The sequence below is a fragment of the Triturus cristatus genome, chromosome 9 (assembly GCF_964204655.1).
Source record: "Triturus cristatus chromosome 9, aTriCri1.1, whole genome shotgun sequence".
NCBI classification, from domain to species: domain Eukaryota; kingdom Metazoa; phylum Chordata; class Amphibia; order Caudata; family Salamandridae; genus Triturus; species Triturus cristatus.
The window spans coordinates 862,702,207-862,722,871 of NC_140592.1; the positions used below are offsets into that span (position 1 = coordinate 862,702,207).

General features: G+C 45.5%; 1 protein-coding gene across 1 annotated transcript in view; it reads right to left on the reverse strand.

Moving 5' to 3' along the window:
* The window catches only part of DYNC1H1 (dynein cytoplasmic 1 heavy chain 1), a 1,397,843-nt gene that overhangs the window by 1,228,124 nt on the left and 149,054 nt on the right, over positions 1-20,665 (reverse strand). Inside the window, exons 12-15 of the mRNA XM_085626346.1 lie at positions 19,907-20,047; positions 17,969-18,145; positions 15,385-15,495; positions 15,184-15,303 (exon numbers count right to left, since the gene is read on the reverse strand). Of these exons, the coding sequence (XP_085482472.1) occupies positions 15,184-15,303; positions 15,385-15,495; positions 17,969-18,145; positions 19,907-20,047 (549 nt within the window). The remainder of the gene's footprint in view (positions 1-15,183; positions 15,304-15,384; positions 15,496-17,968; positions 18,146-19,906; positions 20,048-20,665) is intronic.

A 20,665-nucleotide genomic window follows, 5' to 3' on the forward strand; every position in this document is an offset into this window, starting at 1 on the left:
GGGCGTTGGTGCAGAGGAGTGTTTCCCGGCACCGACGGTGGGCTGGCTCGAGCGCGAGCCGCCGGAAGGCTTAATAGGGTTCTTTACCGGTCCCGAAGGTGCGGTGTGGGAAGCGGTGACTTTGGTCTTGCCTAGGCCTGGAGGCGAAGGCGTGACCAAAGCCTTTTTCGATGCCGTCGAGGGTATGGGGGGAGGGGCTTCGGTACTCACGAACCTCTCTGCCGGAGTGATGTCCTCCACATCTGAATCGTCGGCTTCGGAGGTGCAGACGATGCCCTCGTCGGTGTGTTGTTCTTCTGGAGCGTCGATGCCTTCCCCGAAGATGTCGTCTGGAATCGCCGTCGACGAGTGTGCCATAGTTCTTCGTGCCCTTCGGTCTCGAATGGTTTTGGACTGGAAGTACTTGCACGCCGGACAGTCTCGAGCCTCGTGTTCAGGGGAGAGGCAGAGGTTACATACTTCGTGAAGGTCGGTGTGGGGGAATTTGTACCCACATCGAGGGCACTTCTTGAAGGGAGTCCTTTCCATTATATAAATCAAAGAGAGAGAGAGGAAAAAAGGAAGCTGGTTCAATTCCCCGGAGTACAAATGTAGAAAATCAAAAGGAACTAGCCCCACGGTCGAGGGGGATATGTGTATGTAGATCTGAAGAAACAGAATAGTCTCTTTAGTCAAGGGAAACCATTTAGGTTTTTAAGAAAGGCCACACCCACCAACCTAGTTGGTGGCATGCCTCATCATCGGCCTCCACTAGGGGTATCAAATGTACCCAAAGTGTGCTGCGGCGCCTGCAATTGCAGCCGAGCTGGTTTATTGTCAAGGTGAGTGTGCAGTGATGGTGTAGTACGTGCATATTTAAAAAGCAGTCCCTCTGGTCCTAAAAACCAATTCGAATTATTTAATAATGGGCCATGGACAGCATTCAAAGGAGGCAGGGGATGGCTAAGGAGGTATCAATGGGTATCAATAGCCGCCACCATCCAGTGGGGTCAACAGGTTTCAGCCAGTGCCTGGAAACTGGGGCTGGCTTTCATTAGGACCAAGAAAGTGGAAGGTGAGAGGACAGGTCTAACAGAGCGTGTATAGCCGTCTATGTGCGGCGCACGCTAAGGTGCCTTAACTTGCAGAGGGGGTATTCCTCTTATTTCCAATCCTATGGGAAGGAAAAGACAAACATACACAAAACATACCACATATAATGTTAGCCTCAAGCAATATCAAGTAACATGAGTGACATGGTATACCGTGGTGGAGGTGCAGAGCGGTACGACACGTGAGGCAGCGTCAAAAGCGTGCTATAAATGGCGGTGCACGCTAAAAATACGCGGCAATATGTCAAGTGGCTCAAGGACACGGTAAAAACATGGTGAACAAAAAAACTAGAATGAACCCATGAATGCTTACACCAAAGATTAAAGGGACAGGCTCCATGAGTCAGGAGTAGGGGTATTCTGTCACAGCTACCATCTGGACAGGGTAAAAAAAAAAAAAGAGAGAAAGGGACCAAAAGAGGGGGAAGTAAATAAACTTAACCGGCAAAGGAATCAAAGCCAGTCCGAGATTAGATCCCACTTACTTGTAGCTGACAGAGCTCATACCCCAAACCTGTGTGGCCTCTCTCCGACTCCATGGTTGGAAATGAGCAGAGGAAGCTTAGGTTAAATAGCACACCCGCCAAGATAGCGCTTAGGTGTGGGGAGCAGCTGCAGGCAGGTGTCTGTAAAAAAAGAGAGGAAACAGAAGACAGACACACAGGGACCGGTAAAATACCGGGCAAAAAGAAAGACTAAAAGGACTAATAAGACCAGCGCGTCACACAGAAGGTGTGTAACCGCGCATCGGCAGTGAAGTGCAGCTCGCACATGCCAAGCAATGTGGCGAGTGTATTAGGCGCATAAGCAGAGAGGCCAATAGCCGGGGGTAAATCGCGCACGTGACCCACAAAGGGGCATGTATGTGTGGTTCATGGGCAGTTCCTCCAGAGTGGGTAAGGAGTAGCGCGAAGTTACTTATGTCAACTGCAAATCACAGAAGAAGTCAAAAGTGAAACCAAATATAATGAAAATAAAAAGCAAAAATAAAACAGAAGAAGCGCAAGTGTGGAGGGGTGATCTCAATTATTCAGGGTATTCCAAGGTATCTGGTCATGGAGACCTTCCACATGGGTGGACAGGCAGTATACCCAGCGTTGCTCCTTGTCAAGAAGAAACTTCGCCATGTTATCATGGGTAGGGTTAAATTGTTCAATCACAGTCCAGTACATGTCATTGGGGGTATGACCCCGTTCAGCGTAGTGGCTGGTCAATTTGCTCATTGTTTTTTTTGCAACGAATTGTGCTACGGTGTTCCACAATCCTTAGCCTCACTTTTCCAGTAGTCATGCCAATGTACCTGAAGTTGCAGGTACATTGAATCGGATATACCACATGTGTGGAGTTGCAGTTAGTGTGTTTTTGTTGGTACCACACCTTGCCTGGTTCCAAGTCCAGGTTTTTGGATGGTCTAGTCAGATGACAGATGCTGCAATCCCCACAAGGGTAGTGGCCAGTGACTTTGGGGAGGCCCCAACTGTCGCAGATAGTGTTGTGGATAGGTTCTTTGAGTTTAGGCCGTGTAGAGACCAGGCGATCTTTTAAGCTGGTAGCTCGTTTGTGTGCAAATAGAGGTGGATCCCAGTTTCTAGTACCAGTATTCAGGATAAGCTAGTTTTTTCTAATGATCTTCATCACTTGATTGCTGGCAGTATTAAAGGTGGTAACACAGGTGAGGGGGGCAGTGGAATCCGCCTTGGCGTCGTCTTCCAACAGGGCATCGCGGTTCTGGGTCTCCCGAGAGGGGGTCTGGGAGCCTTGGACCTGCACCTGCGCGCCATGAGAGGTACTTCACCTGTTTTAATTACATTTTGGCAGTCCACTCGGCACCCCTTTACACTGACCTGCTCCCTGCTGACGAGAGGCAACTACCTCGAAACACGTGTCCAGGGATGGCTAATGCATACACATACTTTTCTACATACATCGTGGCATAGGCGTACTCGCCGTCGCCACTACATCTACCACAGTTCCTTGGGGCAACTTGCTGGTGTGACGAGCAGAGTGCGACCAACTTTTGAATCATTTATTACGGCTCCCTTGAGCCAACGGGCTGACGAGCCTTGGACCTGCACCTGCGCGCCATGAGAGGTACTTCACCTGTTTTAATTACATTTTGGCAGTCCACGCGGCACCCCTTTACACTGACCTGCTCCCTGCTGACGAGAGGCAACTACCTCGAAACACGTGTCCAGGGATGGCTAATGCATACACATACTTTTCTACATACATCGTGGCATAGGCGTACTCGCCGTCGCCACTACATCTACCACAGTTCCTTGGGGTAACTTGCTGGTGTGACGAGCAGAGTGCGACCAACTTTTGAACCATGATAACATGGCGAAGTTTCTTCTGGACAAGGAGCAGCGCTGGGTATACCGCCTGTCCACCCATGTGGAAGGTCTCAATGACAAGATACCTTGGAATACCCTGAATAATTGAGATCGTCCCTCCACACTTGCGCTTCTTCTGTTTTACTTTTGCTTTTTTCATTACATTTGGTTTCACTTTTGACTTCTTCTGTGATTTGCAGTTGACATAAGTAACTTTGCGCTACTCCTTACCCACTCTGGAGGCACTGCCCATGAACCACACATACATGCCCCTTTGTGGGTCACGTGCGCGATTTACCTCCGGCTATTGGCCTCTCTGCTTATGCGCATAATACACTCGCCACATTGCTTGGTATGTGCGAGCTGCACTTCACTGCCGATGCGCGGTTACACACCTTCTGTGTGACGCGCTGGTCTTATTAGTCCTTTTAGTCTTTCTTTTCTTTTTGCCCGGTATTTTACCGGTCCCTGTGTGTCTGTCTTCTGTTGCCTCTCTTTTTTTACAGACACCTGCCTGTTAATTGCCTGCAGCTGCTCCCCACACCTGAGCGCTATCTTGGCAGGTGTGCTATTTAAGCCTCAGCTTCCTCTGCTCATTTCCAACCACGGAGTCGGAGAGAGGCCACACAGGTTTGCGGTATGAGCTCTGTCAGCTACAAGTAAGTGGGATCTAATCTATGATCGGCTTTGATTCCTTTGCCGGTTAAGTTTATTTACTTCCCCCTCTTTTGGTACTTTTCTCTCTCTTTTTTTACCCTGTTCAGATGGTAGCTGTGACAGAATACCCCTACTCCGGACTCATGGAGGCTGTCCCTTTAATCTTTCGTGTAAGCATTTATGGGTTCATTCTAGTTTTTTTGTTCACCATGTTTTTACCGTGTCCTCGAGCCACTTGACACATTACCGCGTATTTTTAGCGTGCACCGCCACTTATAGCACGCTTTTGACACTGCCTCACGTGTCGTACCGGTCTGCACCTCCACCGCGGTATACCATGTCACTCATGTTACTTGATATTGCTTGAGGCTAACATTATATGCGGTATGTTTTGTGTAGGTTTGTCTTTTCCCTCCCACAGGATTGGAAATAAGAGGAATACCACCTCTGCCAGTTAAGGCGCCTTAGCGTGCGCATAGACGGCTATACACACTCTGTTAGGCCTGTCCTCTCACCTTCCACTTTCTTGGTCCTGATGAAAGCCAGCCCCAGTTTCCAGGCACTGGCTGAAACCTGTTGACCCCACTGGATGGTGGCGGCCATTGATACCTCCTAAGCCATCCCCTGCCTCCTTTTAATGCTGCCCATGGCCCATTATTAAATAATTCTAAATTGGTTTTTGGGACCAGAGGGACAGCTTTTAAATATACACGCACTACACCATCACTGCACACTCACCTTGACAATAAACCAGCTCTGCTGCAATTGCAGGCGTCGCAGCACACTTGGGGTACATACAGTACCCCTAGTGGGGGCCGATGATGAAGCATGCCACCAACTAGGTTGGTGGGTGAGGCCTTTCTTAAAAACCTAAATGGTTTCCCTTGACTAAAGAGACTATTCTGTTTCTTCATATCTACATACACATATCCCCCTCGACCGTGGGGCTAGTTCCTTTGGATTTTCTACATAGTCCTTTCCATTAGCCAGGACTGGAGCTTGAGAAGGCCCGAAGGCAGTCGTCGACGACGACCACTGGAATCGAAGGTCTTGATCGTTGAGAGCCGCGCCGAGTGTGGAGATCGCGATCGAAAACAACACCGTGAATTGTGGTGATGATTGCGCGTCGATTGGAGAACTGGAAACTGTTCGGGACCGGAGCGCGAAGATCACTTCCGAGCCCGATGGCGGAAAAAAACAATCTGAGGATGGAGCCGAATCCCATGTGCAATACGATCCAAAGGAGGAGTCACATACCTCGTGACTTCCAAAGACTTTCCAAGAGGAAAAACAACTGCAAACATCCAGGCCCAACACCAGATGGCGATCTATGCACAGTGTGTAATCTGCAGCTCATATGCCTCGAACAGGGGTATTCGACATGAAGACAATAAAGACTCCACTCAGAGAAATATCAGAAGAAAATACCTTAAATCCAAAGATTTTGAAAGAACCTGAGCAGAGCTCAGTGGAGAATCCCTTAGCACGACGTGCAGTCGAAAATCTGAGGGACTAGAGCTCCTTCCAGGAAGGTTCCAGAGGGTTGTGGTGGCTGATTGGTTGCTCTCTAGAGTTTGGTCCTTATTACAAAAGGACCAGGATATGTTACTAATGTGAGGCCTTTGGCCTATTACTCTGTATGTCTAATGGGACATTACTTTATTAATGTACCAGAGACTCCCATCCCGACGACAAGGAATGATTCAGGCATGTGAATCTATGAAAGATACCCTAATACTGGATAAACTGGAAATGCTTGTGATCCACCTGGAACTGCAGGTAATGCCTGTTTGGACTGCAGGACGAAGATCTGGAAATAGGAGTCCTGCAAATTCACCACCACATCCAGTCGCCGAGATCCAGGGCAGATGGAACTTGAGCCAGGTTGAGCATCTTAAACTTGCCCGTGTTTTTATATTTTATTTTTTTAGGAAAAAAAGTTCAGAAGATAAAGATCTAAAATAGGACAAAGTCCTCTGTCCTTTTTCTGCACCAGGAAATACCACAAGAGTGCACCTAGACCACATTTCAAACGCAGGGACTCTACCAAAGTCCCCCCTGTCCAAAAGAGTCTGAACGTTTCTCTATTGGATGGACAAGTGGTCTTCCAGATGTCGCTGTGGTGTAGGTGGTACATGTTGAAGGATGGAGAGAAAAAATAGAGCGCATACATCCTGAAGAATTTGCAGCACCCATCTGACAGATGTGATGCGCTGTCACTCGTGGAGGTAAAACGGGATGGACATGCGCCACTAATGGTAAGCTAAAGGGGTTTTTGAGCATCACCGGCGAGTGCTGGGTGACTGGTTAATATGTTGCCCCTGATGGCCTGGAGACTGTCAGCCGGATCCCCGACCTCAAAAGGACTCGGGGTTCTATTGCTGCAGAGGTGGGCATTGGATTCTCCTCTGTTGGAAGCCCCGAAAAGCTTGAAACTGCTTGGGATACTGCTGCATGTGTGCAGATAGGCAGAGAGAGTGTGTTGTGGCTCTGCTCTCTTTAAAGTGCTCTAGGGTTCTGTCCTCTTTGTGCCATCAAATGACATGTCCATAACTGACACCTGGATGTCATTGAAAAAGTCAGTTGATCTTATATATGCATGGCACCAAAGCACAACGCTGGGCCCGACTGCCCTACCCAAGCAGTAGGCAGTGTGCAGCCCCATCCCTTATTTTGCAGCATGTTGTCAAGTCTTCAACGATCTGCGCCAGATTAGCACGAAATTCTTCAGGGACTGTGGGCAAGATGAACAATTGTTACTTACCTGTAAACAGGTGGTTCTCCAGTATTGGTGTCTTTCATAGATTCACATGCTTGAATATTCCCCGTCGTCGGAGTGGGAGTCCCACGGTAAATAATATAGCAATATATACAGCCATAATATATATATATATACATAAGTAATCATATAAAACAGAGATATAAGTAAGTAATAACATCAAGAATGTCCCTATATGAAATTTCCATAGAGATACATGGAAAGAGAAAAAAAAGACATTCGTAGTCTCTCTGTCATTATGTTAGTCCGAACTCCGGCCAATCAGGCGCCAGCTCCTCTCTAGAACCTTCTCCTCAGAGCTCCTCACCTCAGATTTTCGTAGCACCATAGTGACTCAGAGTGTATGAGGAGAAGAGAGCCTCTGAAGGGAGGAGGGAGGGTCGCATGTGAATCTATGAAAGACACCAATACTGGAGAACCACCTGTTTACAGGTAAGTAACAATTGTTCTTCTCCAGTATTGGGGTGTCTTTCATAGATTCACATGCTTGAATATAGAATAGCTAGCAGTAACAATATCATTGTTTCCATGATCACACAGCTTCGAAATTGTAATGACAATCAATCTTCTTATGCATATGACAGTGCTGAATAACTGTAACAGTATAAATGCATCATTATGTCAATTATAAATGGAAACAATATGGAGGAGGGAAGGAAGAGGCTCATCTTATTTAAAAAGATTGCGAAGCACTGCCTGCCCAACTGCAGCATCCTCCTCGTTTAAAGTTGTCAAGCAATAGTGTCTTGTAAACGTGTGTCTGCTCGACCACGTAGCTGCTCTGCAGCTCTGATGCAAAGGCACTCCAGCAAATAAAGCAGTTGAGGAAGACATTGCTCTGGTGGAGTGAGCCCTCACTGGTGACTGCAATGGCTTGTTTGCCTTTTGATGGCAGAAGACGATGGCAGCTGAAACTTAACGTGCAATAGTTGGTTTCGTCACTGGACGACCTTTGTGAAAGCGTCCATAAACTATGAATAGTTGATCAATCCTTCGTAAAGCAGCCGTTCTGCTGATGTAGAATGTTAAACCTAGTTTCACATCCAGGGAATGTAATCTCTGCTCCGTAGGAGTTTGCAGATAGCAAAGAAAGTTCTTAAAATCACTGGTTCGTTAATATGACAGTCTGAAGGCACCTTCAGCAAGAAATTTGGATCTGTACGCACTACTACAGAATCTGGTTTGAACTGTAGGAAAAAGGTGGATTTATTGTAAATGCATGAATGTCACGGACGCGACGTGAAGACGTTAGCGCCCGAAGAAAAGCCACCTTCCATGTTAGATACTACAACTCGACCTTGTGAATCGGTTCGTACGGTGGTCTCATTAGTTGAGCCAATACGATGTTCAGATGCCACAATGGAGGAGATTTACAAAATAACCCCTAGACGAATTGATGGATAATCCTTGAAGAAACAAAAGGGAAGTTGAACCATCCTGACGGAAACGGAAAATTGCCGCCAGAAAAAACCCCTAAAGGTTGCATGAGAGAAACCCGGAGTTAGCTAAATGCAAGAAGAACGGTAAAAATTGTTCTGGTGTGGAGTGAAAACGGGTGCACCCCATTAGATGCACACCAGTGGGGAACACTTTTCCACTTTAATTTGTACGTTTTCACCGTAGAAGGAGCCCTCGCCTGAGCTAAAATGTCTCTACAGTCCTGTGGAGTATCCAAATGGGCAAATTCACAGTGCTCAGGTTCCAAGCTGATAAGCTCAGTGAGGAGGGATTCGGATGACCAATTTTCCCCTTGTCCATCGTGAGTAGATCTGCACGAGGCTGTAGAATGATTGGTTCGGATTGAGACAATAGGAGTAGTTCTGAGAACCATGCCTGCCGAGGCCAACGGGGGGCTATAGAAGTAGATGGCAAGGTTGCCTCCGCATCTACCACAGAAACTCGAGGTACGAGTGGGATTGGGGAAAGAAAAAACGTAGTCAAACAGATCGTACCAGTCCATCAAAAGGCATTGCCCAGAGATCTTTTGTGGGGAAGCCAGCTTGCGTAATCACGGCATTTCCGGTTCTCTAGTGTGGCAAAGAGATCCAGCTGTGGGCGACCCCATCGTTGAAATATCCTCTCTAGAGTTGGTTGATGCAACTCCCATTCATGGGTCGATGAGGAGGACCCGCTCAGGGAATCCGCCAGGATATTGGATACCCCCGGTCGATTAACTGCTGCATATCGTGATGCGATGGTTGATAGACCAATCCCAAATCGACTGAGCTAGTCGAGACAGTTTCGGAGATTTTATCCTGCCCTGCTTGTTTATATAGTGCATGCAGGTTGTATAGTCTGTCTGTATCAGGACTGATTCTCCTTGGATTAAAGGATGAAAAGCTTTGAGAGCCAGCAATATATAGCCATGAGATCCAACCTGTAGAAGTGCCAGGTTTTTTTTTTTTTTTTTTTTTTTTGACATATTGACCATTTTCCTTTTATTGATAAAAACCCCCAAATGAGCACCCCATCCTTCCAGAGAGGCGTCTGTTATTGTCATGTCTGGTACCATTGTCAGAAGAGAAATGCCTTCCGTTAGATTTAACAGTTGCGTCCACCACCTTTGCGCCAACTTCATCCGATCTGTGACGTTTACAACATCGTTCAAAGAACCTGTAACCTGGCGTTCTTGGACATCCAGTACTCCTTGGATGGGGCGTGTCTGTAATCTGTAATGAGGGATCAATGCAATGCATGATGACGCCATTTTCAGAAAGGACTTCAATATTCTTACAGAAACGGGTCTTTTTGATCTGATAAGGGTTACCAGTCGGAGAATTTTTTGAAGACGGTCTTGGGAGAGAAGTGCCCTTGCTGACACTGTGTCTAAAGTTGCTCCCAGAAAATCCGTGCGATGAGAAGGCAGTAGATGGGACTTTGTGGTATTTATGGAGAGCCCTAAGGCGCGAAACCACCTCCTGTCAAAGATGTGTGTGTTGCAGAAGTTGAACTTTCGATTGTGATTTTAGGAGATAGTCGTCCAGAAATGGAAAGATCTGAACACCCTGGAACGTAGGACGCTACCACAGGGGCTAGCACCCTTGTAAACCCTCGAGGGGCCGAGCGCAGTCCGAATGGTAAACTTTGAACTGGAAAATCCCCTCGACCCACTCGAAAACGAAGAAATTTCCGATGTTGTCGTAGTATGGAGATATGTAAATATGCATCTTGGAGGTTGATTGTTTCCATGAAATCTCCTTGTGAAAATAATCGCAAGATCTCTACATGCGTTCGCCTACGAAAAGAATGTTTCTTTAGATACCTGCTGAGAGCCCTCAGATCTAGAATGGGCTTCCATTCCCCCTTCCTTTTGGTGATAAGGAAGAATCGGGAATAAATCCTTTCCCTCTTTTGAAATCTTGGTACTACTCCTATGGCTCCCTTGTGTTATAGAAATTGAACTTGTAACAGTTCTTTGATATGAGCCGGTGGCAGTCCGGTAGGTGGTGTGGGTGGAGGGAATTCGATGAACTCCAAAATGTGACCTCTTGCTATAATTTCCAAAACCCAACGGTTCCTTGTATGGAGGACCATTGAAAATAGTACCGATAGATTCGATCTCCAATTTTCTGGGACTGATGGAAGTCATGTCTCTTAGGAGTGTAACCCTTGTAAGAGGATTTTCCTCTGTAAGTCTTGGAAGACTGCTGTCGAGAAGTTTGCTGTTGGTTAGAGGAATATCGGTTTGAACCCTGGTTATAAGGTCGATATTGATTGATTCCTCTTCGAAAATAGAGGTGCCGCGTCCGCGTGCACCCCGAAAGGGTTGTTATCAAAATTGCAATGTGCCCAGAGAGCGAGCAGTATCTGTATCTTTCTTTATCGATTGGAGAGCTTCATCCACCTGATCTCCGAATAAAACCTCTTCTTCGTCATATGCCATGGTCTTTGACGGTTCCGGCAGTTGCTCAACTAGTGTTGACATATCCGCCCATACTTGACGGTCCTAACGACCCAGGATGGCCAAAGCATTAGCCGCTCTCACCATGGTGGAAGCCATCGAAGAGAATTTTCACCCTATGGCATCCAAACGACGTCGACCACGATCAGGTGGTGCAGTGATCGTAGATGCAGGGTTTCTAGCCCGGCGTTGCTCTGCCTGTGTGACTACAGAATCTGGCTTCGCTTGACCAGTGAGGCACGCTGGTGCTCCTAATGGTGATTTGTACCTTTTTCTCCAATCAAGGCACCCGTGCTGGAAGACTATGAGGCCTCCATAATCTTTTTGCCTTCCTCCCCAATAAATTCGATTATAGGGATTGTATGTGTTTGTTTAACAGGCTGATCTTTGAAATCGTACAGGAAATAATCCTTCGTTAATTTGAACGTTAGTGCTGTCCTATCCCTTAACTGGTGGAACTTGCATATCAACAGGTGGTGAGTCACCAGGTAGCACCGGAGAGGGAGATGGTGTTTGGGCATGATAGTTATCCCACTCCGCCATACCATCATCATCATCATCAGCATCGCCACCATCATCGAGAATCTCACCATCCTCCCTGTCCTGAGGAATTTCTTCTTCTTCTTCAGTATCATGAGGAGGTACTGTCCGAGTTGAAGAATGTCTCAGCGGTACTGTAGGTATTACCACAGAAAGTATTGGAGCCGGTACCGGTTCCGATATAGTTGTTGGCACCACTGGAGTAAGCGGAACCACAGACACTTGTGGTGATAAAGGAAAAACCGCCGATTATAGTTGTCACAACCGATTCAGCTAAACCTTCTTCTGAATCTTGATCTGAGTCAGTGGTAAAACAATGGTTAAGGAAGGCGGGAATCCTCCACCGATATAACTTCACCCGACCTTTCTTGTCAAGTACTCGGTGGTAATGGTAATAAAGGAACAGCAGCAAAGGACGAAGTAGTCGCTGTATATGTCGAAGAGATTTGGATTTTTAATGACCTCTGTGCAGAAGTCGTCTTTTTTAAACCCTTATTTTTACCGATGAGACTGCAGTCAACGGGCTCTGAGGCATAGAAGGCTATTGAAGAGATCTTTGTAGACGGAATCGTCTACGGAACCATCGTCGACGGAAACCACCATCCAAAGATTCATTGCCGATGGAACCATAGTCGACGGAACCATCGTCGACGGAACCATCGTAGACGGAACCATCGTAGACGGAACCACCGTAGACGAAACCACCGTAGACGGAACCACCGTAGACGGAACCACCGTAGACGGAACCACCGTAGACGGAACCACCGTAGACGGAACCACCGTAGACGGAACCACCGTAGACGGAACCACCGTAGACGGAACCACCGTAGACGGAACCACCGTAGACGGAACCACCGTAGACGGAACCACCGTAGACGGAATCATCGTCGACGGAGCCATCGTCGACGGAGCCATCGTCGACGGAGCCATCGTCGACGGAGCCATCGTCGACGGAGCCATCGTCGACGGAGCCATCGTCGACGGAGCCATCGTCGACGGAGCCATCGTCGACGGAGCCATCGTCGACGGAGCCATCGTCGACGGAGCCATCGTCGACGGAGCCATCGTCGACGGAATCACCGTAGACGGAGCCACCGTCGACGGAGCCATCGTCGACGGAGCCATCGTAGACGGAGCCCCCGTCGACGGAGCCCCCGTCGACGGAGCCCTCGTAGACGGAGCCCTCGTAGACGGAGCCCTCGTAGACGGAGCCCTCGTAGACGGAGCCCTCGTAGACGGAGCCCTCGTAGACGGAGCCCTCGTAGACGGAGCCCTCGTAGACGGAGCCCTCGTAGACGGAGCCCTCGTAGACGGAGCCCTCGTAGACGGAGCCCTCGTAGACGGAGCCCTCGTAGACGGAGCCCTCGTAGACGGAGCCCTCGTAGACGGAGCCCTCGTAGACGGAGCCCTCGTAGACGGAGCCATCGTAGACGGAGCCATCGTAGACGGAGCCATCGTAGACGATGAAGCCATCTTTGAAAAAACTGGAAAGTTGAAAACCTCACTAGCCTGAGAACTATGTCTCGTGGGCGACACAGCAGTATTCAAAGAAGAAGAAGTGGCAGATGTCATAGTCAGAGACATTTTCTTCTTTTAAGGAAGGAGTAGGTAACTCCTGTACACTACTGCGTTTTGAGGCTGTGTGGGAACGGCCAGAAGTAAAGTTTTCTACCTCAGAAAATTACTTCATATTTATCCTTAAGTCTCTGGAGCCACAACAAGAGACGGCCTTCCCTGTCTTTCAGAGTTTTTGTAGAAAAATTCTACAGAATTTATATTCACCCACTTCATGGTAGGGTAAAGACAGTAAATACACTTACTGTGTGGATCTTCTGAGAATAACGTAGCTTTCCACAAAAGAACAAGGTCTAAACAAAGACTTCTTACTTGAAGTCATCCTGAAGAGAAAAAACTGAGCAGAGCTCAGGGAGACTCCCTTTCACACGACGTGCGGTAGAAAATCTGAGGTGAGGAGCTCTGAGGAGAAGGTTCTAGAGAGGAGCTGGCGCCTGATTGGCCGGAGTTCGGACTAACATAATGACAGAGATAGACTACGAATGTCTTTTTTTTCTCTTTCCATGTATCTCTATGGAAATTTCATATAGGGACATTCTTGATGTTATTACTTACTTATATCTCTGTTTTATATGATTACTTATGTATATATATATATATATTATGGCTGTATATATTGCTATATTATTTACCGTGGGACTCCCACTCCGACGACGGGGAATATTCAAGCATGTGAATCTATGAAAGACACCCCAATACTGGAGAACTCACTTACCATGTTCCATAACACATGTGAATGATAACGTCCCAGAAGGAAACTGACATTTATGGAACAGAGGGCTTCCCAAATGCTTCCAGGCACTTCGATTCCTTATCAGGGATATAGAAAGAATTTAATTTAGATTTATTCTCCTTATGAAGGCTTGAACTACAAGGCTCAGGGGCACAGGAGGAAAGGCTGGGGGCCTCCTCAGATCCTTGGGGCCAAAGGCACCCCAGAGGGAACAGGAAGGGTGCCAAATATAAGTAACACGGCCTCTTTAAAAGGCTTCGACCTGTTGTAGCATCTGTGATGGACCCAGGAATTCAGGCAGGATCAGGTAGAGCAGAGGGATCTCATTTCCATGGAGGGAGAGGCACCTCGTCAGACGCGACTTTTCCTGATGACTGGTGAGTTTTTCATTGGATTTTGAGTTAACTGAAGAATTGGTATGGGAAGATTACCTCCATCGAGAGCATCCTTGAGAGCCAGAACGCATCTGCATTCTAAACTGCAAGCGAGAGTGGCTCTTGCTACCTTCAGACAATGTCCCATGTAGCTCTCGGGTACGCCCTGGCACAATTCCCGCACAACTTAAGTCGTGCGACAATGCCAAACACCAGAGACAAACCTGGTGACTGTCACAGACATCTGTGACAGTCCTTGTAAGATTTATATCCTGTAGTTCTGGCGGGAGTTCTCCACACTGTATAAGAAAAAAGAAAAAAAAAAATAACAGAAATGTTCATGTCCTGGACAGAAAAAACAAAAACTTGCCCCGACTCTGCGATGAATGCGCAGAAAGAAACCAATAGTCATCAGCGCGCAGGTTTGGAAGCAATATATGGCTCCGGTGTCATTTCTAGGGTGTGACCGAGTTGACTTGTAGCTGCACAAGGCCACCTACTCCTGCAAGGGAATAGCTGAGAAAACTCTCTGGATCCAGTTTGGTACCTGGAGGGTATATACAAGTTGAGGAATCTTCAGTTAGAAGTATCAATTAGAAGTCCAAGTTAGTGAATTTGTCATGAAAACTAGTTATAAGGAGAACTCCTACCAAAGCAAAAATTATGAATGGTGCATCAAATATCCGAAATAGTAGCAATATATTTTTGGGGATCTAAATTAATTGTTAAGTTATCAATGTTGTAAGTGTAGGATTTCATTTATTGGAAGTGAACTCTGCAATTCAAAGCCAGAAGTGCAAGACACATTAATAGAAACATTAACTAGAAATGGGTTAAATGTAACTTTGCCTGATGTAACTTTTTAAACCAGGCGAAAACGCTTTATTTTGAATGTCACTATGCATTTTATACTTATTTTATTAGCCAAAGAAAAGGTACTGCTTTACTTTGATGAATTACAGACATTTAAATAAAAGTCTGCAGATAATGTATAAATGTTTAAAAATTCTGCAGCCACTGTTTTTTCTAGTGTGAACCGAATAATGGATGCACTTGCTGCATTAAAAGTTCCAAATCTCATTCCAGCTTATTGAACCCAGCACTTTGTAAGGATAACAAAATGTGTTTTTAGCAGCTGAATATGGCTACTGCAATTTAAATTCCTAATTGCATTAGGTGTCAAAAATTTTAAACACATACCTCAACTTGCTTCTCAAACTGCTTGATTTTTCGCTTCAGAGACTGTACGTATGTAATAAATGTCACTGCGTCAGAAGTACTTGCAGTATCCACAGAGTGTTGCTCCAATTCTTGTCGTGACTATCAAAGAAAACATACATCAAAATTCATATGAATAAATAAGGAAACCCAAGATCCTAAAAGCAACAAGTTTTTACTTACCTTGGAGATTTGTGAATGGAACTCAGTCATGTTCTGCCCAAGCATCTGGCCGAATTTGCTTAGAACTTCTTTATGCCAGGAATCGTATTTCAGATTTACTTTCGATTGCACCTAAATGGAAATAAGCAAAAAGAAAGGACCTGTTTTTCAGGTGTTGTATCACATTATGGCTTTGACCAAAATAAACCCAACAGTTATATTCATTCAAAAGTACTTATTCTGCCAATTATATGTAATAGGATCAGCAAACGTATTCCACCCCCACCCCCCGATGCTCCTAATATCTGCATTAGGTCCCTTCATTCATGAAGTGTAGGCATCACGACTGGCACCAACCATATTTACAAGTGAAGGATCCATCATGGCTGCTCAGAGCTTCTGCTCCGTTGAAGCCCCGCGTTCAACAACCAAGCGCGGCGCATAAACCCCACTTAAACAGCTGATTGAGCCATCTCCTGACATCGGAAGGTCGGGAGCGTCTGCTGTGGCCACCGTTCCAACCGGACGCTGCAACGCCGTGATATCGACAAAAGTCTTACCCGGCAATATTGCCTCAAGATGGCGCTTGGGATGGAACTGACCCGCTTTTAGAAGTATCGAAGCGGGGGCTGCCTCATGGGGAGCCCATCCTTGGGAACCTATTCCTGATTAGCAGCGTTATTGGGGGCTCCACTACCCGCTTCCCCGGAAGAAGCCCGCAGCTGTAATTGACCAGTTACACAGTAGGCAAAGCCCTGAACATTGGACCTGCCCACAACTCGATCCAGACTTATGGCGAGCCTCCATCTGCCCGTGTCCGCATGTGTGGCCATCCGCTGCGTGTAAAAAACATCCCTCGGCTGCAGCGGACATGCCGGATAGTTTGCCCGGAGCCCAGTCACCTGTTGCCGAAAATGGAGGTGAGCGGTCCCCCCTCCCACACCCTGCACGAGGCAAAATGGCGGCTCCCATTGCGCTGCCCACCGTAATGGGAGATGTGTCCCAGCGCGCTTTCAGGGTCTGCGCTACGCCTCGAGCGCCTAGGGACACCGGGGGAGATCTTGTATCCTTTTAAAGAACTAATGGGTGTTCTGACTCTTCCCTCCCTACAAAGCTCTGTCGTTCTCGGTACACTCTCGGTGTGGAAAAGGGTCCCAGGATGCCTGAACCCCAACATGGCCGACAATGGTGACAATTTCCCCCTTGCTGAACTTTTACTTACTCAACCCTTCCAGGACTGGGCCTGACCTCAAGAGGACGTCTAGAATTCTTTCAGACCATGCCCCCGCCCCCGGCACTACTATGATAATCCCAGAGTACACACAACTTCTATCCTGACAGTGGAGTCCGAGCATTATGTCCGACGCCCGGTGGAGCTGCTCTGGTCAGCTAACGAGGAGATCGGACTTGGTTCACCCCCTGACCGTCACCTGCCCAGCCGGACCTTGGGCAGTTTCTTCCCTTCTTCCTGTCTCGCCCACCCTCCCCCCTCATCGTATTTCTGCTTTTGCAGGTCTCCTTTCTATCCACCTTTCTGACAGATACCCGTTGGAGATTCCTTGAGAGCTATAGGGGAGATTGGCCTTGGACCTCCTCCCTGGCCATCACCTACCCCATTCGGTCTTTGGGCTGACTTTACCTTTGTCTCTTATTCCTTCTTCCCCCTCAACCTCTCCCTTCTCACTCCCCCTCTCCCCTCTCTACTTGTCTCTATTTCTCTCCCGTTAATGTGTCTCATATATTTGATGTAACGTGTAATTGTTATTATTGTTGTAACTTTGCTGATCTTATGTAAAGCGCTCAGATACTGACGGGTCTAGCCAGCGCTATACAAAAATGTTTAAATTAAAAATTATATTAAAAGATATTCTGGATGACAGGCTCCCTCTCTCCAGTGGTTCTTAGCACACCTACACCTAGGATGCCATAAGAATGGAGACTACGAAATGCAAAAAAACTATCCAATATGCATTTCCTGCCTATGAACAGAGAGGCTAGAAGATCACTTTATCCACCAGGACTGAACCTACCCTTCTTCAACTTAGAAAAGAACATTACACCGCATCACATAAAACAATCCACCACTGCTCTGAGCCCAGTACTTGAACCTAGATTAACTGATTGCATTTTTGCAATAAACATAGTTTAATGCTCAGCTGCCTATCTGGTAGGCCCACGCGTTAAAAACAGAACATATGTTCAATGAAGAGGTAGAAAACTTGTCCTCCATAGTAACATTTTAAGCATTTTTGGCCCCAATAAAAAAATCTTGGAGAGGGTTGCCTGGTAAGGTGAAGTACCCAGGTCAGTTTGGCTGAACGTATATAGAGTTTATCCACTCTTGTAGGTGGTTATATTGAAACACGTTTGGCATCTCTATCCTTGGTATGCAATCTCAGAAATATGCAATTGGTCTGTGATCTAATTTCTTGAAAGGATAAAAGATTATGTCCATTGGAGAAAATAACATTTCCAGTGGAAGTTAATGTTTTGGTTCCTGCACTAATTACTTTTTAATTAGCTGCATGCATAGACCTTCTCTTATGTCTGAAAAGACATACAGAACTACAAAGTTGATGACAAACTAAAATAAAACGGATTCTACCTTTCCGTAATCGATGATAACAGGCCCAAACTCTTTTCTGGTTTCTGCGTTATCAAATGTTGCTCTGGCCTTCCTGATCTGAACAAGCAGGGACTGCCATTTAGTCAAATCTTCACCAAGTCGGTTGTAGATGTTTTCAGCTTGCATATCCCATAAGCATTGGTATTGGAGCCAAACCTGTACATGGAGAAAAGGCAAACATTTACTAGAAACAAGTTCCAAAAAGATATATAAGAATTTATAAAGCCAATGTATAGTCCCAGTCGGGCATTGGTTGGTCTTGCTCGTCAAAATATTTGGAAAAGTTTGCAGCCAGACAAGAACAACATTTAGATAAAAATATCAGCTGCCATTTCTATAAAGCTGCTTTCTATTTGTAAATACTAAAAGTCTGAAGTTGAAGAGCAACTGAGCGATGAACCCGAAAAGCACTCAGAGCATTAGCTCCCATCTATTTTCCAAATAATAAAGAAAGGTGATCAGCAAAAATCAATAAAAGAGGCTTAAAAAGTCATAATGTAGAAACAATGGTCTCAGCTTTTAGAGTCAGAACTAAAAATCCAGTCAAGTGCTCAATCAACTTTCTAATCACAGGGTGCATGGTCTCCGATTAGAAGTTTCAAAATTCCTAAAAAGACAAACTGCAATTTTAAAAACTGGCAGCTTTAAAATCACCATGTGAAAGGCACCAATTCGCAATGGTTACAATCTAAAAACTTGCTCCCAGACAACAGCGGCGCATACTCGGAGGGATAACTGGAGGTGCTCAACACAGATAGGCTTAAAATCCCAGCAAGAAAAATAACACAAGTCCATCCATAAGTTATATTGAACTGAAATAAATGGGGCATTTTAGCCTGACCGTCTACAGGATATTTAAAAAAAATAAATAAAAAAAAAGTTAGTACTATTTCCAGACTTCTGGGGAAACGGCATATTGAAACTAATTGGTAATCTAAGTCAACAGGAGATTCTATGTCAGGACCGGAGGATCAGATTATGCCTCTGCTTACCCAAGACATGTAGTCAGAGCAGGATCTTAAAGCTGGAGCAGAGCAGGATCAGTACCAGGAGGAGGATCCTCCTGGTACTGATCCTGCTCCGACTGCATGTCTTAGGTAAGCAGAGGCATAACCTAAGCCTCTGTGTCCTTAATAGAATTGAAACTTACCAGCACTATAGCTAGGCACATTTTCATTAAGTAAAATAAAGATTAAAAACAGAACATTATTAGCTGAACCAAACTCTTTAGGTATATATTTAATCAGTCTCCATAGATCTGAACGTGAAGTTAGAAACGTACCAGAATAGGCAACTGGGAAGTGACGGTTTTAAAGGGACTTCTTTTTAGGTAGAGAATTTTTAGCCCCAGTGGGAGCCATCATTTTAGGCTCCCACTATTACAGCACGGGATGCTTAGAATTAGGGAAGCTTTAAGTGACATAATTAAATATCCGGGAACATAAATGAGAAGTGGTTCATGCCTCCAACTGCTTCTTGGTTTAATATAAAAAAAAGTAAAATAGAACAGATGTTGAGATATCCTGATCAATATATTCAACTTTTAGATGCGAAATGGCTTTCTCTCTCAACATCTATTCTCAAAGAGTGCAATCAACTAAAGTGGGAGGTACCTTTGAAGAGAAAAGGCACCCCAAACATGAGGGGTGTCATCTTATGATTTTCTAATTTTAAGGGGATGACTGGTTTATCCCAAGTTATAGAATCAGGAATTCACAGCAGTACAAAAATGTAAAGAACTTCTTGTAGCTGACATTTATCAAATGTATTTGGAACCATGGAGCTACACATATAACCTGCTATAAAGAACCTGATCGTAAATGCAATAACTGTTGTATAGATCAAAAATGTAATCATCATTTGCAGCAAATGTGTGGAAATTAAAATTCCTAGTACAACAGCCACAATTTTATTTACCTTTACATACTGCTCCACTTCTGTAACAATACCCATGACGGCAGCATAGGCTTCCTCCAGACCTGCAGGCCCGTCTGGCATTCTAGTAAGAGCATTCCGGTAATACTTCTCTTCCTCAGAGAGTTCATAATGAACGCCAACCTGTTCAAAAGACAACATGTAAGTATTTATTTAATTTGTAACAGCACAAGTAGGAACCTCGGATTCCTCCAACCGGTCATTCACTAATGACTCTTTAAGTAGTCTGAACACTGCCAAATTCATATTCTACAGCTCATAATAGGGCAGTGACTTCTTGCTAAAGAACAACCCTAACACCACTGGTCCCACAGAGTACCCTTGTTGTAATATAACAGTTCTGAGTTCTTTTTCCATTTCATTTTTTTTTACCAAATTAAAAGAATGCTACTTTTTGTTTCTGAATGCAGAACTGCAAGTAGCAGAGTGCATAAAGGATACAAGCCAGAAAGTGAACAAATCAACTATTGAGGGGCCATCAAATAGGAAAATATCAGCAAAAAGACGAAAATATAAGATGGGCCCCATACTCCGAATAATTAGTCAAGAAGTCCTACTCCTATACTGTGAGCAAAATCTCTTGAAAATCGAGAATTTCAAGTACATTGATCAGTACCAGCAACATTTTTTAAATTTATTAATTAAGGTTCACATGAAGAAGCATTTTCTATGTGTAAATGTAAAGACGCATTTGCAATTTGAAACTTTTTTTTTTTTAACGGATATCTTTTTTCTCATGGA